We start from the raw sequence: 24,192 nt of genomic DNA, 5'->3' as shown, positions 1-24,192 counted from the left end.
TCGATTTTGAAAATTTAAAGTCGATTTATAAAAAAAAACCATTTTTGATTTGGATGAAATTTTGTTCCAAGATAGGTAAGACCAAGACATAAAATAAATATTGGAAAAGTTTGTCAGTTGTTTCATAAAATTTATCAGTTTTGAGAGGAACAAATGAATTGCAGTCTTCAAGTCTTCCGGTTTTCCAATCTTCCAGGCTTCATTCAAGTTTGTTATGATTATATACCAAATTCGTTACTGATACTTTTTGCATGTATCAGGCAACCAGCAGCTGGGAAAATGTATCCTGAGATGATTATGACTTTTATTGGTTTAGTTTTTGATAAAAATATACTGAATTTTTTTTTCCTTGAAAGTTCCCAACTTGAATTTTTGACGGTAGGTAGGGAACATAATTATCTATCTTAAAACAACATTTCATCCGTATCCAAAATGGTTTTTTTTTTGTAAATCGACTTTAAATTTTTGAAGATCGATTTTTTTCAGTATAGGAATCAATGAAGAATTTTTTAAATACTTTTATCCGAAAATTTGACTAATTTTGTGAAAACCACTCCTACAACATTTTTTTGTAGGATTTGTCATTTTCAGACTACAGCTATTTAAAAAAAATTGGTAAAAAAAAGTTTGGCCCTTTTTAAAAGACAGTCCAGATCATTTTTGGAAAAACAAAGTATGCAAAGTGGCTTTTTGTGACAAAGTCTTCATGTACAGAAAGTTTCATTAAAATCTGAAAGGGTGCTGCCAACTCTGAATACAATTTGGCGCAAAATTCGTCTAAGTCAATTTTTGTCAAAAATTTTTTTTCGAGATTACATCAAATCTCGATGCTTCATGCATTTAAAGTCATTTAGCATCAAAACTACAAATTCAATTTTGTAAATTATCCTTTACTCCCCCTTTGAACAGTTCAGTTTATATAGAAATTTGCTGTGTGGCTGCACTCTTCAACCCGTAACTCCGGAACCGGTAGTCCAATTAATAAAAAATTCAGTTGAAGCCGATGGGAAGGTTGCACCTTTCATTTAAGACTAAGTTTGTGCAAATCGGTTCAGCCACCTCTGAGAAACAGAGGTGATAATTTTTCCACATACACACGTACACATGCAGACATTTCCTGATCTCGGCGAACTGAGAATCTTTGATTAACCATCAGCGATCTAGATGTGCAAATCGAACTAATTTTATGTCCATTTCAGTAGACTTTGAACCTCTGAGGTATTACGGTTGTAATGATTTATGTGAGACATTCCTGTGTGGCCGGACTTACCAACTTATTACTTTGGAACCAACAGTCAAATCTGAATAAAACGCAATAGCAGTCAATTGGAGTACCATACCTTTCATTTGAAATCAAGTTTATAACAGAAATTTAGGAATTTGGCAAGTTCCCCGTGAGCATCAAAGAACCGTCATAGGCGGCCAATATGGTCAAAGCTATTTCTATTGGTGATTGGTTTATATGGGAATTTGCTGTATTACTCTTCAACCTGTAACTCCAGAAATTCCGAACAACAAAAAAAAAATCAATAGAAGCCGATGGAAAGGTAGCATCTTTCATTTGAAACTAAGTTTGTGCAAATCGATTCAGCCATCTCTGAGAAACAGAGGTGACATCATTTACCACATACGCACATACATGCATACTAGGGTGGCACCAATTTTAAAATTCAGTAGAACCATTCTAAAACTACTCGCTATACGACCCAATTCAACAATGCAAAATTTTGATTTCATAGGTTGCACTTTATTTTATCACAAATAGTTTAAAGTTTGTATGTGATTTCAAATGGATAAACGATCCACATTATTTAATATTTCGTCGACTCGTTCCTATGTATTCTAAAAATGTATGCTATGATAATTTCGGTAGATACGAGTACCATTTTTGCACTTTCTAGCAGAAGTGCAGAAAACTGGGTATGTTCTATTGACAGTTCTGCTAGAAAGTGAAAAACCAGTGCACTGCACTACACCGGTGCACATCAATCGAAAATCCCATTTATACAATGCTTAAGTGTCTACATCGTTGTTGAAAATTGAATTTATTTGGATACTCTGGCTGATACTTCAATCAAGTTAACCGTGATATACTAGTCATAAACTAAAATAGGCAGTTATCAACATAGGCGGTTTTATAGTTCAGATGCGGGCGTCATAAACAAACAATCTGAAGGACATGAGTTTGGTTCTTAATTTTTTACAATTTAATTATTTATTTTGCTGCCTGCAAAGCGGGTCGTTATTATGTATAATTGTTAGTTTCAAATAAAGTAATAAGGGAGATCATAACCGTTATTTCTGACGATTTATTTTATTTTAGCAAAATAATATTCTAACGTTTTATTCATGATGCTGCTCCAATCTTAATCCCTGGATGATTCTTTCAAAAGTTTTGGTAAAAATCAAATCGTGCGTGATGGCCGGACAGACACTATGTCTGTCCGACAGATATTGCCCGCCTTACTCAATTAACCTACCTTCAGTTTACGGGGCACTCTATCCCTAGTAACAATTTAGGTTTCATGGCGCTCTTGAAGTCTCTTATAAAACTTATATTGCACTTGTATTGTGCTATAAAACTTATATTGGTAATTGGGTATAGCAGTTACAGTCCCAGCTCCACAGGGATGTGGTGAACATCCCTGTGGAGCTGGATAACGGGAATCTTTCCAGCTTCTGTCTCTTTTCAATCTTAATTTGCTCAACGTATATTATTGTACATAAAAAATATATATAAAAATAATTCTGTTCAATTCGATGCCAAGTCCTTTAGATCACATGTTTCGGATGGTACCATCTGGACTATATTTCCGCTTTACACCAACGGTATCACTGGTTACCACAACAAATACGTCAAGGTTCACTTGATTGAAAGTTCAGCTCGCCGGGTAGCCAGAGACAGCACTATTTTCATAACTTTCAGGCAACGAAAGTTTAATTTTGCAATAACTCATAAACCAGTTGTCATAGCTATGAACTGTCTTTAGAAGAAGTTGCTCTACTTGACTGAATCTATAGAATGTAGCATAGGTTAATTTGGAGAGAGATGTCGCACATTTCTTAAAATCGATGCTGCATGGAAGTAAACCATTCAATATTTGATAAAATCATTTTTATCAATTGCGACAAGTTTCTAAAATACTGTGAAATAATTTTTGTCATGAAAGAAAAAATTCCATGACCATTTTTTTTAAAAAAAAAGTCATTGCGGGTGAGATACCGCACCATGGTCACAAACTGAAAAATGGTGAACAAAAGTATTTTAGCTATAGTTGATGTTTTTGTGATTAGGGGTATTCAGCTGAGTTTGACGAAGTTTGATTACACCTATAAATCGGTCAGCACCTTCATTTTTCTTAAGGGAGTAATACCATTTCTAGAAACATTTTTGCCTTTCTCAATAGAAAGGTATTGCAATTGCTCTGAAAACCGACTATTTAACGGAGGCCCGGAGGGCCGAGTGACATATACCATTCGATTCAGTTCGTCGAGTTCGGCAAATGTCTGTGTGTGTATGTATGTGTGTATGTATGTATGTGTGTGTATGTGTGTGTGTATGTGACCAAAAATGTCACTCATTTTTCTCAGAGATGGCTGAACCGATTTTGACAAACTTAGTCTCAAATGAAAGGTGCAACGGCTGCTATTGAATTTCTAATGGATCCGACTTCCGGTTCCGGAATTACAGGGTGATAAGTACGAACACGCAGAAAATGTCGATTTTAATAAATTCTGCAATGAATGTATAAAGGTGAAATTTTTTCCAAAATATGACCACAACTGCTTCGATTTGTAGTATTAGGTCACTAACATCCATTCAAAGTCTATTTGGCCACATTGGCCACCATCCTCGGTTCCGGAAGCCCCGGCGGACGTATCTAAATTCAGAATAACAGTCACATCGGTTTCTCGGAGATGGCTAGACCGATTCGACTAAACTTGGCCTCAAATGAAAGGTATTGCGTCCCCGTAAATGGCTATTTAATTTCATCCCGATCCGACTTCCGGTTCCGGAGTTACAGGTTGTGGCGTGCGATCACATAGCAAATTGTGATTCAAACCGATACTCCGATGAAAGCAAAAAAGGTAAAAATTTCGCTAAAATGTCTCTCAAACAACTTAAATTTGTTGTTCTAGGTCACCGACGGCCAACCAAACTTTCGTTGACTACATTGACCACCATAGACGGTTCCGGAAGTGCCCGGGAAAAGCGGCCATCTTTCAAAATTAACGAACTCACATCAGTTTCCCTGAAATGGTTGGGCCGATTTTCACAAACTTAGTTCCAAATGATAGCTATAATATCCCCACAGATGTCTATAAAATTTCGTACGGATCGCTTATATGGGTCCGGAAATATAGACTAAATCGTCCGGTCACATATGAAATTCCCATATAAGCCAGAACTCAATTTTTTTTTTCAAAGGGGGGACCCCATGAAATTTCAGAAATCGAATTCGTATTTTTGATGCCAAACATCTTTAAAATGCATGAAACGTCGAGATTTTATGTTATCTCGAAAAAATTTTTTTTGTAAAAATCGACTTTTTGGGACTTTGCCGATTTCGCACCTTTTTTCAATTCAATATTACCGTGGCTGTTTTTTTTTCAAAATTTTAGAACTCGAACTCTTTTAATGAATATAAACAACGCACACATTCTCGTGATTCATGATTGAGAAAGGCACAATTGCACCGCTAGGTGGATTAAAATAGGTTTTTTATTGAACATTTTAAAAATATTTTTCTTTTGCAACCTTGTCTAATGGTTGAGTTGGAGTAACTTAATTAAGGTTACTATTTATTAATAGGTTTAAACGAGCGATATATATCTTTGTGTTGGTAGGGGTTCCTTAAAAGCAGTTTTGGTCTTCTTTTTCTTTTGCGGCATCTCACCCGCAATTTCGATGCGGCGTCTCTCCCAATTGTATGGGAGAGATGCCGCACAACGACATTTTCCTCTGAAATTATGGATGACCGTGCTTATGATCAGAATGCCTTCTAAAAGGTCCCAGCTATTCAACAGATACATGTTTTACCAAAAAAAAATCGAACAATTAAAAAAAACGAAATTTTAATGCGGTACTGAAAAATTTTCGGCACTCCGTGATGCAACTGGACGAACACAAACGTTAATAAAATTGTCGTGAGTTAATAATAAGGATTATTTTACATCTCCAGTATTGTAATTCTTCGAAAGACAAACTCTCAATATCATATTACCGTGTAAAAGTGACCCTACATACGAGATATAGAAAGTGCGGCATCTCTCTCGAAATTACCCTACAATATATTTTCCAGGGGCATCAGGCGGGATATTTATGAATTTAATGAAAATGTATGATTTTCTCAAAGTAAACTCCACACAAACTTAGAATCATTTGCGCTAAAATATGCTCCTACAGATTTGATTCAGATTTAACGTAGGAGTTCGTTGAAGAATTACGAATTTTGCTAACTTGATTCTGCGGTATTCAATTTTTTTCATACATCCTCGTGCCACCCTAATGCATACACACAGACATTTTCCGACCATCATCTCCACCTAATCTTTGGGGCGCAGATGTAAAAAGTACGATTCACAGGGGAGTGGGCGTAGCGCATTGGTAAATCGATTGCCTTGTACGCAGCGCACCTGGGTTCGAGTCCCGACCCCGCACATAGGGTTAGAAATTTTTCCTAAGAGATTTTTCTAACCCGAAGAGGCGAATGACCTTAAGGTTAAAACCTCTATAATTGAAATAAAAAAGTACGATTCATCATCCAAAATGATGAATTTTATATTCGCAAAGTGTTTACGGTGAAGTGTACGGCAGCAATGGCTTGAAGAGCAGGCCACCTCAAGGTTCACAAGAACGAAAAAATAGTGTTTTTTCAAGTATATAAATCACATCTATGGCACATTCCATGTTAGATTTACAACCAAAATTTTAATTCCTTTCAAAAATGTTTTCTTGCATTCTTTAGCTATAAATAATTGACACGTATTTTTTCAAGGTTTTTAGGAACGTGTCCAATGTAAAATAGAAAGAGAAAGAATGACCGAAACGGTGACAATTCACCTTTTATTGGAAACACTGAGAAAAGATATATCCTCAAGCATGAGTCGAACCTGCGATCTCTCAGTCTCTAGTTGGGTGCGTTAACCACTCTGCCACTGATGTCATCACAGATTTCCAACAGTATAGTGATCACCGCTACAACCCCCAATACCTACTAATGGACCCATCTACCCCTAATGCCTCTTATAAACCAATAGGCACCGCCCCTTCTCAGGCAGAATTCATTCGTTATCTATTTTTAGCTCCAGTGGATCGAGTTCAGGCTTGAGATACAGTTTTTCGAAAATTATTCAATTTTAGTGTAGTTCAACAAACTGTAAATGCTCTGAAAATTTAAATTTCTATGATTTTTGATTTCTCTCAAAAGTTTTGCAATCCCATCCATATAGTTAAGTGGTAGGAGACAATTTTCAAGAAGTTTCCTAAAATACAGCCACGCGACCAAACAACATACTCGATATTTTAATATATATAATCCACACCATAATCGCAAAGATTACACTCAGTAAGCCAAATTCGACATCACGCTAATGAAATCCCGACTTACATCCAATCCCTTGAATCATGCTTTCGTCGATACCTTAGGGATGATTTAGCCGCCGCTTTTGGCCCCCACTGTTCCATGCGATTTGCCAAGAATTGCATACCAAGGAGATATCATAATTGGATTGTGGTAGAAACTCGACAAACCTCTCAGAATTTTCTATAAATAATGATTCCATTTCAATCAGTCGTTATGAATTGTGGTCGGAAGCTGATTTTCCCGGTTTATGAATTGCATTCACTCTCACTTGTTTCCAGTCACGTGAAACAATGCTCTACTTAAGAAACCGATAAACGTATTTCTGCGAAGTCAGGTAGATTCCTCAACAAGTCAAATATTTTTCTCTCTATCCCAGGAGCATTATTTTTGCACTACAGGAGTGCAACTGAGATTTTCATCCTTCACAAAGATGAGTCGATTTTTTAGTTTCCCGATGACATGTCACGCACAATTTTCTGCATAAAAACAGAGTCCAAAACAGGTTTTTGACTTTGCAAGGAAGATATGTCATCTTCCTTGCAAAGTCAAAAACCCATCGCCACGAATATGTCTCGCTTTCGTTCGTTATATGTTTCGATTCCGCAATTTTTGCTGTGTTCCAGAGAGAACTAATCGATGTCTCTCTCATTTAAACCATGACAAACTCCGGCTTCAGCAAGTTTCCGACGATCCGACTCAGTTAGGTCACCACACCGTCAATCTCCACGTCTCGTGAAGGTATATATATAAGCGATACTCTAACGTGAAGAGCTGATTGCAAGGAACCGCGTTTTGTTGTTTCTGTTATGGCTGAATGTTTGCTATGGGCTGTATAGTGTTTGAGTCTATGATAATTTGCCAGGGATGTGCTGTTAGACCCCATGCAAAAGTCAATCAGACATCATCAGAACTTCTTCTAAGGAAGTTGGATTGATTTGCAATCTTCGTAAGCAATAAAATTATCCTTATTATTTTCACTTGAAGTGGGTCATTGTAGATAATTGCGCATGGAAAATCACGAGGATGACTCCTGCATTGGAATTGCCGAAAAGTTTGGCTATTGTGGGGAGAGTTCACAAGATCTATTACCATACTCCGCGTACAAACAGAACCCTAAAGCATTTTCTTGAAAATCGCTCAGCACTCTTTTGCATATATGCTACTCAAAACTACGTCAATCACTACGAACAATCATTTGCTCGCTTGGCACAAGAAGAGTGTGACTGTGACGATCTCCATACGGGAAGATCTTTTGTTTTGCTGCTAAAAAGTATAAGCAGATGAGATTACTTGTCATCATCATCGTGGCCAAACAAGCCGGATACTCTGAATCATGACCGAAAGCATTTTCGCTTTCCAGGTTTCCATGTTCCAGGATCGCTTGAGCTGCAATTCTCTAGTCTCCTTGAACGTTCGCCATACGGGCATGTTCCTCGATTGCACACAGCCAGCGAGTGCGGAGTCTGCTCCGAATTTCTTTCAGGTTCTCTGCTCATGGTTTATGCGTATGCACCATTCTCCATTTCCTACTGTGCCGCCGCGTGTTGAACGCAGCACTCCATAGTCTGCTTCCTTCAACGCCCATGCCTCGTGACCAAACTGAGTAGCAGGGAGTATCAGTGATTTGTATAGAGCAAGTTTTGTGCACATCTGTAGGCTACGGAATTTTAGCTGACTATGTAAACCATAGAAAGTCTATTTGCAGCCGCAACACTCCTTTTTACAGCGTGGCTAAGATTATTATTATATGTCACTAATCTTCCAAGATATATGAATTCGTCGACAGCCTTGTACCATACCCGATCGATTTCTACCTCAAAACCAATACCATTCGGACTGCCTCATTCTCTACCAGCTACTCTGTAATTTGTTTTGTCAGAGTTATTAGTAAGTCTAATTCTCACAGCCTCCCTTTTAGAAAACACAAATTCCTCTCCACTGCTCTGCGATCAACGTTTATCTTGTCGACATCGTCCGCGAAGCCACGAAGCGTGTGAGGTCTCGTGATGATGGTTCTGTTCCATTGCACATCAGATCTTCGTATCGCACCTCATCTAGCGTCATACGAATCAACTCGGGTAGCCATGTTCAAGAATTATCTACCAATGTTTTTCTTTCACTGAATCGTACGCCGCATTGAAATACACAACAGATGATGATTCTGCAAGTTTAATTCCTGAAATGTATACAGAATTTGTCGTATTAGTATTCGGGCTCAGTCGGCTAAACAGAACACAGAGTACCTTATAAAGAGCATCTAGGATCGTTGCGCCTCGAGAACTATTGCGCTCGAGTTTGTGGCTTTTATTGAAATTAGGCACATGAGATCGTCCAACCATTTCGAAGGAATTTCTTCTTCCACCCAAATCATCTCAATCACGCTGTAGATGTCTAAGAATTGAGTCATGCCGTACGGTATCCGACTAGTTGAAAATCGAGCTTAGAGCAAAACGAACAGAAAAATTTGAACTGTCAGTGGGGCCTATAATTTGTGTGCCCGCTAAGATGTTGACTTATGTCAGTTCAATACAAATGGGATAGGGGTGCCATATATGTGTAGACGCCACATTAGGGCAAGCCTGCTATGATTTGTTAGCTTTAGACAAATTTTTCTAAGTCCCAATAAAGAATTACTTCGTTTAAAAAAAGATTTCACTTTGACAAGAAGTACATTTTATGTCGAATTATATTAGTTGAAATACAATGACAAACGCGATGCTTGTAATATTTATGTAACTATAGTTTTATCTTATACTACGTTCACACTACGAGTTAAAACATGTTTTAACGCTATCTTGATGACATTTTTCTTGTTGCTAATTATTATAACATGTTTTAACTCTGTAGTGTGAACGTAGTATTAGACAAAAGAACATGTTGTTGGCCTAATTCGCATGTTTTGGGCTGGATGATTTATAACAGGTATAAGTACGCAAAATATGGTGCTTTCTTGGTGATCAAAATTTACAGAACACCAAACATTTTGCAGATAATTGCATTCGGCGAGTATTGCAATCATTATAACTTTCACACGAAACCCCCTAGAAAGAAAGTTTTCGAACAATTTTTTTCACCTTCTCTTCTCCCTTTAATTTCTAGCACCCGGAAGGAGAGAACAAGCCCAAGTCTACACCCTCACCGGCGTCATCCAGCAACGGTCGGGGTTCATCACTTGCTCAACGTCGAGCCCAGTTTCAGGCTAGCCGTCAGAACCAATCGGAAGCCACCGAACGACGGCCGCCATTGGTGCGGGCTATGTCAGCACCGAACCGGCCAATAGAAGATAACTCAAAGTTCCTACAGAATAAGAAGAAAACTCGCAAGAAGAAAGTTTTGCGGTGAGTGTGCTTGTTTTGGTTTTGTATCTATTGTCTGTATGATTAATCGGGAATTCACTGCAGCGAACGAGACGAAATCAACGAGTGCGATGAGGATGATTTTGAAGAGGCAGACTCGGTCAACCTTACCAGCGCGAACAATAAGAATCCAGTGCTTGGTCCACGCTCTCGCTCCGTAATAGGAGGGACGGCGTGTGATATTGAAACCTTAGTGTCACTGCTCAGTTCCGGAGGTAGTGATTCGGAGAAGGAAGATTCGACAACGGGTACAGATTTCAGCGGCGTTTCGACGAACTCCAACATCATCGGATCTTCGCTTAAATCCCGTGCACCGATGCTCAAAAAGGCTGGAAAGTCGGGTTTGTTCCAAACGAAGTTAAACTGTATCAGAACTTGAATTGATCGCTTTTATTCCACAGTTTCATTTCAGGAAACCGAACTGAAACAATCCGCCGGACTTAATCGAGACTATTATACGGCCGCTCATCGTAAGCCACCATCACTGCAACCGATTGCCAATAGAATTCGGAGAAGTCAACAATTGGCAAACTCTTTGAATGCATTTCATTTGAAGGATATCAAGAAAAGGTTCTTCTCACAGCAGCGACTATGCATCTCCATTGTTCTAATAACAGGTCAAATTTCAGCTCCAGTGATGACAGCAAATCGGACGAAGACAAGGGACATCCTAACGGCAACTATGAAGACAAGGAAATGAGCTCTAATTTGGCGTCACCAGTACAGAAACCACCAACTGCAGTGGTCGCTTCCGGTCAGGAATTGGGCGATGGTCAAACACCGAAGGAACGCGAATGCTATCGGCTCTTTCAGAAAATGTCCAACATGGGTCTGTCGGTATCGTACGATACGATACTGCGTGGAATGTTAACTCCAACCGAACTACGGGTTCTGCAGAAACAGCGTTCCAAGTTGCAAAAACAACAGGAATCACGACAGAGCAGTAGCGAGACCGAGAATAATGACGGTAGTAGCGAGGCCAGTAAAAGTCATGAGTCGACTAACATGAGTAGTTCACAGTGCGACAGAATGGAATTAGAAGTGACCAGTGAACAGGTTGTTACCGAACTCCAACAAGTAACGGGGCAGTAGATGAGAGTGCCGAATCAAACCATGATAGAAGCTTTATTTAGGTAGTCGTTTAGGTTTTGATCCAGCACCATACTAGATTTGGTTTGGCCAACAAACTGTGATAGACGGTAATAATAGTGGTATACCAAAGGGCAAAGCTTTATTTTGTGCTGAAAGCAAATTATAATTGTTAAAATGCACCTATTACTCAATTGCACACGAAAGAGAAAGAGTTTACGGATGTTGGCATAGAATAGATAAACATTAGCTCAGATCGAGATATCAAGTATCAATTATTTAACGTACACATACATACACCGTTGAATTTCGTTGTTTTTTGCATGAAACACATAGAACTTGTTTGCTAAAAACACAACAGAAAATAAATTGCAATTGGATGAACGATTGTTTAAAAATGAGTACTCTATATTCGTGTCAAGATATCACATATCTCATACCTACAATTATGAAGTGAACTGTGCACTCGTACTTTCACTGGAAGTACATCAATATCGTTCGATAGTGCTTTGCCACTTCGACCACAATCCAAATTATCTTTTGTGGCTGCCTCTGTTTGCTCAGCATGTTACAAATTGCCCAAATCCATTGTAGTTGGAAGCGAGTTGTTTGTTTGTCCATATGTGTCGTCCCAATCGGATACTACATTATTAGTGCAGCTGAGGATCCGTTTGGGACAGATATGCCATACCTCGCAAGGCATCATAAGATACCTCCCGAAGTATTGCTTCCTTCGAATTAATAATGCTACACAATGGTTGAGAATATGTTCCGAGCTCTTGGGCTCGTAGTTACAAAATCGATAAATGTCATCATGACTTCTGTCCTTTTTTCAGGTGATACTTGGCAGTACAATGTTCTGCAATGGATATACATATGAATTTCTAAACTTGTCGAGCGCCTACTACGTTACACCAGTCGTTTAATAGTTGGTCTCTTCCCAGGGCCGGATTAGGGACGGGGCCGAGAGGGCCGTAGCCCGGGGTCCCCAAAAGATTACAATAAAGTGTTTTTTCTCAATGAAAATCATTTTCTTGTTTGAAGTGTTTTAAAGTCTTCCATTTTTGTATCTTCTTTCTCCATACATTGGATACTTGATAGGATACTTGATATGAGATACATTGGAGACTTTTTTTTATTTATTCATTTCGTTTATTTGATAGGCACAAATGCGTTAGCTTGGCGGGGCCAAATTCTTTTGTTTTTACATTTTGGATATTTTAAAACAATGTTGAAATATTTATTTATAAAAGAGAAAAATTTTACAGCTATATTAAGACTAGAAATAAGATTCTATATACAAGAGAGGGGGCAAAAGATTTTTTTTAATGATTTTTTTTTAAAACAATGAATTCAATAGTAATAGTTTTTTAGGAAATATTTACAGTTATCTTAAAACTAACAATATAGTTTGGTACACAAAAATGGGGAACAAATATTTATGAAAAAATTCACAGGTGTTTTAAAACTAGGGATACAATTCTATTTACAAGATGGGGGACAATAGTTTTAACAAAGAGGTAAAATTACAACTATATTAAAACTAGGAATACGGAATACAAATTTGATTTTTTATCGGGGATCGGTGTAGAAGCAGTTGTATCAAGGACAGGGGAGAGAAGGCGTAGATGGTGACCGGGAGAGAAGATCAAAACTTGCAACTTTCGGACAAACGGGAGACGAGCGAAACCAATCAGCGCCTCAGTCTAGTAGGTCGGATTGGCGGATGGTATTCTTCGGACCCGCGGGGAATCCTTCAAAAGTCATCGGACCTCGAGTCGCTCTCGGTTCAGTTTCCGTAGTGGTAAGGGCGACGGCGGTTACATAGTGGCAGGCTGGAGCTGATCGGTTCCACACGGCAGGAGAAAACTTCTAAAAACGAGAAATAAAAGAGAGGGGCTAAATTGGGATATTTATCGTTTTTATGAAAGTATAAATAAGGAACATATAGGGGAGATCCCGATTTGCCATCATATCTTGAACTGGGACATTGGGTGGTCTACCTCGGGCCCGAAGGGAATCCTTTAACTGAGACCTTATTATTCGAGTTCTAAAATTTTGCAAAAGAAAAACCAGCCACGGTAATTTGAAATGGAAAAAAGGAGCGAAATCGGCAAAGTCCCAAAAAGTCGATTTTCATAAAAAAAAATTTCGAGATAACATAAAATCTCGACGTTTCATGCATTTTAAAAATGTTTGGCATCAAAAATACGAATTCGATTTGAAAAAAAAATTGAGCTCCGGCTTATATGGGAATTTTATATGTGACCGGACGGTTGAGTCTATATTTCCGGAACCATATAGTCTATGGGGACATTATAGCTATCATTTGGGACTAAGTTTGTGAAAATCGGCCCAACCATTTCCGGGAAACTGATGTGAGTTCGTTAATTTTGAAAGTAGGCCGCTTTTCCCGCGCACTTCCGGAACCGTCTATGATGGTCAATGTAGTCAACGAAAGTTTGGTTGGCCGTCGGTGACGTAGAACTGCAAATTTAAGTAGTTTGAGAGACATTTGTGCCAAATATTTACCTTTTTTGCTTTCATCGGAGTATCGGTTTGAATCGCAATTTGCTATGTGATCGCACGCCACAACCCGTAACTCCGGAACCGGAAGTCGGATCGGGATGAAATTTAACAGCCATTTACGGGGGCACAACACCTTTCATTTGAGACAAAGTTTGGTTGAATCGGTCAACTATCTCCGAGAAACCGATGTGACTGTTATTCTGTATTTAGATACGTCCGCCGGGGCTTCCGCAACCGATGATGGTGGCCAAAGAGACTTTGAATGGCTGTTAGTGACCTAATACTACAAATCGAAGTAGTTGTGGTTACATTTCGGAAAAATTTTCACCTTTATAAATTCATTGCAGAATTTATTAAAATCGTTATTTTCTGCGTGATCGTATCACCCTGTAATTCCGGAACCGGAAGTCGGATCCATTCAATAGCAGCCTATGGGAACGTTGTACCTTTCATTTGAGACTAAGTTTATCGCCATCTCTGAGAAAAATGAGTGAAATTTTTGGTCACATGCACACTCAGACGCACGAACAGAATCGAATGGTACATGTCACTCGGCCCTCCGGGCCTCCGTTAAAAAGTCGGTTTCAGAGCAATTGCAATACCTTTCTATTGAAAAAGGCAAAACATATTTCCAGCAAATGTTGAAATGTATGCAAGTTTTCGGTGAGCAAGTTTATATGTTTCATAGACAATCAATCTATTCGAAAATTTCTCTTTCTCAAATCCATATTTTGCAGCATCTTTCCAAACACGAGTTCATGATAATTCAGACAGTTATTTTCTTTTAAATTGAAGTAAATTGACAGCTATGGGATTTCGGCTAAGAGATAAGTTACATGATTCCCTTCCCATAATTTTCCAAAAGTCGTCATGATGCTTAAAACAATAGGTTATCAATGTAGGAATCAGACATCATTCTTCCAAAAATATTTTGTACAATATTTAATTAAATTAGTCAGCATCAATAAATTTTTTTCTATCCGATTAATTTTGGTTTGGTTGCCCCAACCCCCATCCTGGCTACCGCACTGCCCCTTATCTCCCCGCTCGGCGGGCCTGGATGAGGTTCGGGAACTGGTGACAATGGTGGCTGCTGTATCTCGCTGCTCGGTTTGGTGCGTTCTTGACGGCATAGGTGAAGATCAATGGTGGCTGCTGGCATCTTCCCTCATTGACGTGAATCGACAGGCCCAGGACGATACCGGATTGACCGTGCCGAGAGGGGTAAGTCTTCCTTAACGGGGATGGATGGACCAGGGCCAGAGGACGATTGCTGGTTTTTGGTGGGTCTGACAAAGCAAGTAACGGATGTTCCATAAAAAATGAAAAAAAAATCAGTCATGTAGGTAAAAAAACAAAAAAAAATTCACCGAGTTGTTTTTTTTTATTAAAAACGTAATGTTTATTCTTCGAAAAACGTCGATGAATACTGGAGAAGGGGCCCTGGTCTGCCGTTCGATGCAACTTAGTCGCGATGCTCTCACAAGAGCGCTGGACGGCACTGACGTCAATCTTCCATATACAATTCCGCATCCTGGTGGTCTTTTTCTGCTCAAGATACTCCAGTGTCTTCTTGGCGTAATGGGACGCCTTGTACGGCCAGAAGACGTAATTCCCATCCGCATGATGCTCCTTTAAGAACGGCAGAAGAACTTTCTCAAGACACTCCTCCTGGTACAGTTGTTGATTGATGGACAGACCGCTCGGCTTTGAAATCCCTATGTCCGATATGGCGATGCACAGCAAAATTTTTTTTTTCATATTTATGCTTAAACTTATATCTTACTTCGGGGGGTCTGGTTGACATTTCGCTGGAATCGTAGCTGTCATTTCATGGAGTGAGGGTCTGCGAGAGTGGTAAGTAACTTTCGTCGTCCAGCACGAACGACGTCCCGCGGTAGTTCTTCGTCATCCACCGGCACTGCGATTTCACGATCGCTATCTGCTCGTCCATGTACTTGGGGACCGAGTCTTCTTCCGACAGATGATGTCGTCCATCTTGAGGGTTCGGTGAATCAAGGTATGGGAGCAGTGCTATTTTCGTGATATACTCTTTCCGTTCTTGTTGTCAAACAGCTTTTTCAACACTTCCTTTTTCTTATTTTTATTTTTACATATTGTAAACACATGAAAGATCTACGGCTCCGTTAAGCTACCGCTATGGACCGCGTCAAATAAACGAAATAAAAAAACTTCCTTCTTCTTCGTCATTATCTTCGCCGGACGGCCGCTACCGGCCTTCCGCTCCACGCTCAGGGACGCCAGGATCCGGTAAAATGTACTGACAGGAACGTTTTCGTCTCGAAAGTGGTCTACTGTAAACTTTTTTTCCATGATGACCATGCGTTTCGTAAAACCGCACAACACGCTCGCGGAGTGCTTGCTGTTTCGACGCATTTCTAGGGAGTCCAGAGAGCAATTCTCTTGGCGAGAAAAAAATTTACGCTCTTTACTTTAATTATAGAAAGGCATGGAAATCATTCTCATTTTTTATTAAACACCCGTTATACAAGGCTCGCTAGGCTCGACGCCACTATGCCGTGCGACGCCACTATGCCGAGAAAAACACTGCCAAGAAACGGCAGATGCCCGGTATATTGGTGGAGTGCCGAGATTGCAGCTCTACGATCAGCCTGCCTCAGAGCTAGACGTAGGATGCAAAGAGCTCGCACCGAGGATGCAAGACAGAACCGCCGTGAAGTGTTTCGAGCTGCGAAATTGGCCCTCAATAAGGCTATTAAAAGCAGCAAGAGAGCGTGTTTCGACAACCTGTGTGAGAGTGCCAACGCGAATCCGTGGGGTGACGCCTACAGGATTGTGATGGCCAAGACCAAAGGGGGCTCCTCACTCCCAGAACGGTCTCCGGACCGGTTGACGACGATTATCGAAGTACTCTTCCCGTCTCGAGCCACAAGCCCCTGGCCACCTGCACTACGAGACAGTGCGGGCACGGCTGAAATGGTGGCTCCAGTGACGAATGAAGAACTACTCGCAGTGGCTAAATCCCTAGCAATGAACAAAGCTCCAGGGCCGGATGGAGTTCCAAACAACGCTCTCAAGGCAGCGATCATAGTGAACCCGAACATGTTCAGGCTAGCTATGCAGAGATGCCTTGATGAGTGCCGTTTCCCTGATAGATGGAAAAGGCAGAAACTGGTGCTGTTGACGAAGCCCGGGAAGCCGCCAGGCGACCCATCGGCGTACAGACCAATCTGTCTGATAGACACGACTGGCAAACTGCTTGAGAGGATCATCCTCAACAGGCTAACCCTGTACGCGGAAGGTACGGACGGTCTGTCAAGCAACCAGTTTGGCTTTCGGAAGGGTAAGTCCACAGTGGACGCTCTCAACTCAGTGATAAATACTGCCGAGATAGCGATCCAACGAAAAAGGCGAGGTATTCGATACTGTGCGTTAGTGACACTCGACGTGAAGAACGCATTCAACAGCGCAAGCTGGGATGCCATCATGCTCTCGTTACACCGGCTTAGCCTACCGGTGGGTCTGTACCGGATCTTGGAAAGTTACTTCCAAAACCGCGTACTGATATACGAGACCGATGCCGGTCAGAAAAGGGTTCCGATTACCGCCGGAGTCCCGCAGGGCTCGATCCTAGGCCCGGTGCTATGGAACCTCATGTATGACGGGGTTCTGAGACTGAAGTTCCCTCCTGGAGTCAAGATCGACGGCTTTGCTGACGACGTAACCTTGGAGGTCTACGGGGAGTCAATTCCTGAGGTAGAACTAACCGCAGAACACGCGATCAGCACGGTGGAGGAATGGATGAGCGCGAGAGGCCCCGAGCTCGCTCAACATAAGACGGAGGTAGTTATCGTCAACAACCGCAAGTCGGCACAACATGCAGTTATCCATGTGGGAGAAGTCGCGATCACTTCACAGCGAAGTCTGAAGTCTCTCGGAGTCATTATAGACGACAAGCTGACCTTCGGCAGCCATGGCGACTATACATGCAAGAGAGCGTCGACCGCTGTTGCGGCTCTATCGAGAATGATGTCCAACAGCTCAAAGGTGTGCGCCAGTAGACGTAGGTTACTGGCAGGCGTTGCCGTATCTATCCTCAGGTACGGCGGCCCGTCATGGTCAAGAGCACTGAGGTTAACCAGTTACCTACAGAAACTGGAGAGCACCTACCGCGTGATGTGCCTCAGAGTGATATCTGCCTACCGCACGGTATCACACGATGCATCCTGCGTGATAGCGAGCATGATGCCAGTCGGGCTGGTCATTCGGGAAGATGAGGAGTGCTTTGAGCTACGTGGAAATAGGGGAGCCCGCGAGCGCACCAGGGTGACTTCGGTCGCCAGATGGCAGCGTGAGTGGGACAACTCCTCGAAATTGGACCCACCGGCTGATACCTAGCATATCGAGCTGGGTGGGAAGACCCCATGGGGAAGTTCACTTCCACCTGACACAATTCCTGTCAGGCCATGGCTGTTTCCCACAGTACCTCCACAGGTTCGGGCACGCGGAGGTCCCAGTCTGCCCGGACTGCCCAGGTGTAGACGAAACAGCCGAACACATACTGTTCGTATGTCATCGGTTCGACGTCGAAAGAAGAGCAATGCTTGACGTCTGTGGCTGGGGCACAACCCCTGATACCCTTATTCAGCGGATGTGTCAATCGGTGGAGAAGTGGAACGCAGTCTCGGCTGCTACCATACAGATTGCCAGTAGGCTACAGGTAATCTGGCGAACTGAGCAACAGACGACGGGCACGGCTAACTAGTGATTGGTTAGCTGGAGCGAAAAAGGCCAAGCGCAAAAAAAGTAGTGAATGGTATGTTCATGCCGAGGCAGGTTTGGCGCAGCGAATGGCAACCGCGTAAGGGGTAAACCCAGCCACCCCGAAGCAAGACAGAAGAGTGAGTGTATAGGCGTATAAGTGGACTGCCTCATGCCAAGACGGGAGGGTCGTAGCGTAGTATGTTGGGACTTAGCTATCGATACCTCATGGCGTGGCAGAGGAGTGAAAGGGTGAGCATCCAAGTCAGTCTCACACAGCATGTTAAGGGTGAGCACAAAAGTCAGCCTCATGTGGGAGTGTTTGAGAGTGAATCAAAGTGCGATTGAGAGAGCACCCAAGTAAGCCTCATACAGGACGTATGAACGCGTGAGTGAGAGTGAATGAGTACATTTAGTACAGCCATCCCCCCAGAAGTAATACCGAGAGGGAGAGGGTAATACCGCCATCATTCCTGGGAGGAATGATGGCGGAGCCCAATGGAGTTTAGTCGGTATTAATGGCTGGTCACCATTCGAGCCCGACACGCCCCCAGTGCACCCCGTGTGGTAGATTGGACCCTACTAATAGCACGTGTACTGGGCTAGGACGTAAAGGTCTTCTCCATTGTAAAAAAAAACACTACATTCGTATTTTTGTCTTTCGTTATCTTTAGTTCTTTTAAACAGTTCGTCTTTTACTTTGTTTATTGGTCTAAATGCAACATCTATTTCAAATTGTCTCAAGTATTTCGGCAATTTCTCTCCCAAATCTGCCACGTATGGAATTGTCGCGAACTTTTTCTTTGCATTATCTTTCTCTCTTTCTAAACTGTTGTACATTCTGTGTGTTCTCTCCTTTATCACATTTTCTATTAAACGTTTAGGATAGTTATTATTTTTAAACAGAGGTTTGACTGTTTCTAAAGTATTTTGCCTATATTTAACATGACTTAATTTCAATGCTCTGTCTACCAATGCTATTATAGTATTTTTCTTATGAGTGAAAGGGCTAACCGATTTAAAGTCCAGGTATCTTCCATTCGGGTCCTTCGGAAACCACTCCGTAGTGATTTCGTCTTTTTCTCGTCGTAGAACCGTATCCAAGAACTTCAGTTTTCCTTCCACCTCCATTTCTACTGTAAACTGCAGCCTCGGATGAAAGCTATTGAATGCACAAACAAGTTCATTCACATGCGCTGCTTCACCACACACCAGACAATCGTCAACGTAGCGTCTGAAGAACACCGGCACGATCCCCCTTTTACCTAAATCATCTAATGCAGCTTGCTCAATCCGTTCCAGTACTATATTGGCTACTGCTGGGGATAAAGGGGAGCCCATTGGAATACCAAATTTCTGCTTGTAGAATTTCCCTCTATGTTGAAAAAAGGTCGATTCCCAAACAATCTGCAGCATTTCAAAAAAACTCGTTTCGTCTATATCGGTGATCTTACTTATTTCGTCCCAACGCAACTTTACCGATTCTAGTGCATAGTCCACTGGTACATTCGTGAATAATGAAACCACATCTAAAGAGAACAAAATAGAGTCTGATCTGAGTTTTTGTTTCCGCATATCTTCAACGAACTCAAAACTATTGGCAATGTGGTGCTCTGTTTGCCCTACTATACCATTCAGTATGTCGGAAAGGTACCTTGCTATTTTATATGTGGCTGTTCCAACCGTCGAAACTATGATTCTGAGCGGTCTTCCTTCCTTGTGTGTTTTAGGAAGTCCATACACACGTGGAGGGTTGCAGTTGAATATCTTGAGTTTATCCTTCTGAGCCCGTTCAATATAACCATCTCTATACCAACGATCCACGATTGAATTAATTTTCTTAAGCGTGGATTTGGTTGGATCTCTGTTGACCGACGTGTACGTTTCATCATCAGTCACCAGTACTTGCATTTTTCCCTCATATTCATTTCGTTTCATTACTACCACTGCTTTACCCTTATCTGCTTTGGTAACTAATAGATCATCTCTATCATTGAGAAATTTCTTCGTTCTTTTCTGATCTTGTCTCAACCATTCGTTCTCGTCGTGAAACGGTTGTTTTGTGTAGTTGATGTGGTTGACGATTGCATTTGAAACATCGTGACGTATCGTATCGGCCATGCAGGCACGTAGCCAGAGGGGGGGCTAGGGGGCTAAAGCCCCCCCCCCCGAAATTTTTCAAAAATAAATTTAAGAAGCAACATGTTTTTCGGTAACTCGTAAAAAAATTGTATCTTGTTTGGTTTCAACAAATCAATGGGAGATTGGTGAGGAAGATTGCTATTTCGAGCCACCGAAGACATCGGTCACGATATATACTCAGTATGCCGAGTCTGATAACACACTTCCTTTCATATTGTGTGACTCGTCGGAAGAACAAAAGAAACTGTTACTTTAATTCTTGCTGGGGTGATCCGTCGGATGATTGAATCGCAGAAGCAAGAAGTGGTGCTCCAGCCAAACGTGGAGGCTATTGACTTTCGGAATTTTTGCATAACCGAATTTCATGATGGGAAATATTTGCTGAAGGTGAAAATAGAGGTTATGCTTACGAACTTCGCCTTTAACGAGTTCTACCTTGTCAGGCATTTAGTACTTATGTTATTCAACAAATTAGCCCAGGCGAAACCAGTCATTTTGTAACTTGTAACACGTGGTTGATTCTCATATATATGGATGATGAGAAAATCAATGTTCGGCTACAAGATCTGATACCACTTACTTGAACCGCGGGTCAACGACCAGGATGTTAAAGCCCCAATAAACAAACTTAACTTATTTGAACCGTGGCCATTAAAAGATTCCTGTCACATTTGGAAAAAATGGAATTTATTATAAAGGACACATCTAGGAATTAGGATTTCGTCCTAGCTGACCCTGCACGTACAAAACGCAATGCGATAGTATCATTATACACGTTACATCTTTGCACATCCATAGTCTCCAATACGATTACCTGAAAATCAAACAATTGCCAAATTTGTGGCTGCTGTTCATATAATATTGACGGCAAAAACTGTGTCTAGTATCTCAAAATTAACAGTCAGCATCATCATTGAGGAAGTCGACACTGGTGGCCCGTAAGGGGACAAAACAAAAATGAAATCAGATATTCGCGAACATGAACATGGCAGTTACCACGATAATAATATAGAAGTGTACAAGATAGATATGAACGACCACCAAGACGCGGTTGGTTATGAAAAATATTTCTCAGTCAGTAAACAGGTCAATCGCACGAGATCTGTTGGACAACCATTAGCGTTTCATCATTTTCATTGTTTACATCGTGGAAATATATTAAAGACTCAAGGCTTCATTTAGCTAATGCATTGAACCGACTGAAATAAACGAATTATATAATAAAAATTTAGAAGTTTCATAGAAAACTGAGTACAGAAACTGTGCCAAAATTAACATTTATCGCTAGTGATGGCATCTAACAAAACTCATTTTATGCTAGATATTGGCCTGAATAAAGAAAGTTAGTTAAATCATACGCAAATTGGCTTTCTGTAATAGATTAGAGCACTGTACGCTTAATATAAACGTCAGGCTTCTCACTCAAGCGTGCTAAACAAAAACATTTCAATTAGCTGATGTCATAGTTGTAGCCGAGACGACAGTTTTTTTTATTTTCGCATCATTTTAATGCAATAGTATTTCAATTGACACTCAATTTCACTTCATGTGGGGAATACGGGCCGTATTGAAACACTGTTAGTCTGGAAAATCGAACAATAAGCAAGAAAAACGTGAAAAAGTAAACAAGCCAAAAAGTGGTAAACCAGCGGTGTGTCGAAATTAAGAGATGCTGAAATTATTGAGCTTGTTCACATTTTTAGTTTCTAGTTATGTTGTCAGCAATGAAGCATTTAGTAAAATTTTACGTAAATTAGATGATAGTAGTAACAGTGTTAAATGATTTTCATTTGTGGACAATTTTCTTGGATAGATTAAATTTCGGGCAGTTACCTTTAGTTGATTAAATCATTGAAATACATAAGTCATTCCACGTTAGTTTTACAACCAAAATTTCAATTCCTTCCAAAATGTTTTCTTACATTCTTTAGCTAAAAATAATTGACACGTATTTTTTGGTTTGGCTAAATATTATATTTTTTTTTCAAGTTATTCGCTTTTGAACTTTTGAAGTCTATAAAATTGAACATTTTTCAATCACTGATAACTCGGAAACGACTCGATATATGGAAAAAATATTAAATAAAAAAGTTGCGTTTTCAAATAAGCTTACCAAAAAAAAAAATCACAATTTTTTTTGTTATATAACTTATGAAATTACTAAAAACAAATTGAATTTTTTTAAGGTTGGACCAAATTTTTTATTTATTATTTTCTTTAAGTATTAAAATCTTGTTAAAAAGATTGTGTAAAAATTTGGCAGTGGAATTCTTTGCGAGATATTACAATTATAAACATAAAACAAGGCAATTTTACACTAAACGCCCAGTGAAAGGCCTGTTACAACTGGAATATCTCGTAAAACACTTCGAGTTCCATTCTGAAATTTTCACATAATCTTCTTAATATAGTTATGTAATCAAAATAAATTTGATTTCGGGGGACTTTAAAAAAAATTTGCTTTTAACATTAGAATACCCCCAAAAAAGTCTTAAATTTGCAGAATGCGAGTCATTCCACGATTTACAACTATAATTTTAGTTCCCTCCAATTTTTTTGCATTCTTTAGCTGAAAATTTTAGACACGATTTTTTTTTTACTTTGGCTGAATTTGATATTGTTTTCAAGTTATGAGTTTTTGAACTTTATAAAATACTAGCTAATACCCATCGCGCGTTGATGCGACTTTCAACGAAATAGGAGGAAACTACAATTTGTTCCGAAGCGCCATCTTGTAGGCAGATAATCCCCACCCATAGCACACAAACACGCTCCATAACAAATTCCTACTATGCATAAATTTTTACGGCAATTGGTTAAGCCGTTTGGGAGTCCATAAATCATATACATACAAATATCGACTTTTAATAATATAGTGTTTTTTTTAAAGTTTTATAAATTTAATAGAATTGGACATTTTTCATTCCCTGATAACTGAGAAACTATTAGATTTCTGGAAAAAAGCATTAAATAATAAAAGCTGCGTTTTCGGAAGATCTCGGCGGATTTTTTTGTAATATTTGTTTTTGTTAAATAATTTATGTATTATGCAAATATTAGTAACAAATAATTTTTTTGCAAGGTAGAGGAAAAAAATCTTTTTACCTTTTTCAAATAATTTATGATTATATCGAGAAGATTGTGTACAAATTTCAGAAAGAAATTCGAAGTATTTTACGAGATATTTCAATTACAATAGGCCTATCACTAGGTGTTTGGTGTAAAATTGCCTTGTTTTAAGTTTATAATTGTAATATCTCGCAAAGTATTTTGATATCCACTCCCAAATTTTTACACAATTATTTTAACATGATTCTTAATATTTAAAGAAAATAATAAGTAAAAAAATTGGTCCAACTTTAAAAAATTCAATTTGTTTCAAACAATTGCAAATTTCATAAGTTATATAACAAAAAGAAATTTTTTTTGCAATTTTTTTCAGTAAGCTAATTGAGTACACAACTTTTTTATTTAATATTTTTTTCCATATATCGAATCGTTTCCGAGTTATATGTGATTGAAAAATGATCAATGTTATAAACTTCAAAAACTAATAACTTGAAAAAAAAATCATATTCAGCCAAAATAAAAAATACGTGTCAATTATTTTTAGCTTATGAATGCAAGGAAAAAAAATTGGAAGGAATCCAAATTTTGATTGTAAATCAGACGTGGAATGACCCATATATTTTGGTCCTATTGATCACCAAAGATCCTCCTTCCTAACTGGGGTATGCCAAAAAATT

The 24,192-nt window shown here is 39.8% G+C and overlaps 1 protein-coding gene across 1 annotated transcript in view; it reads left to right on the top strand.

The window, feature by feature from the left end:
• Window positions 1-11,430, top strand: part of LOC131690066 (formin-J) — a 38,206-nt gene extending 26,776 nt beyond the window's left edge. Inside the window, exons 3-6 of the mRNA XM_058975547.1 lie at window positions 9,687-9,925; window positions 9,989-10,284; window positions 10,345-10,513; window positions 10,573-11,430. Of these exons, the coding sequence (XP_058831530.1) occupies window positions 9,687-9,925; window positions 9,989-10,284; window positions 10,345-10,513; window positions 10,573-11,035 (1,167 nt within the window). The 3' untranslated portion in view covers window positions 11,036-11,430. The remainder of the gene's footprint in view (window positions 1-9,686; window positions 9,926-9,988; window positions 10,285-10,344; window positions 10,514-10,572) is intronic.
• The last annotated feature ends 12,762 nt before the right edge of the window (window positions 11,431-24,192 follow it).

This window comes from Topomyia yanbarensis, chromosome 3 (genome assembly GCF_030247195.1).
Source record: "Topomyia yanbarensis strain Yona2022 chromosome 3, ASM3024719v1, whole genome shotgun sequence".
NCBI classification, from domain to species: domain Eukaryota; kingdom Metazoa; phylum Arthropoda; class Insecta; order Diptera; family Culicidae; genus Topomyia; species Topomyia yanbarensis.
The sequence above is the reverse complement of the archived record's forward strand: the minus strand, read 5'-3'. Positions and strand labels throughout refer to the sequence as shown.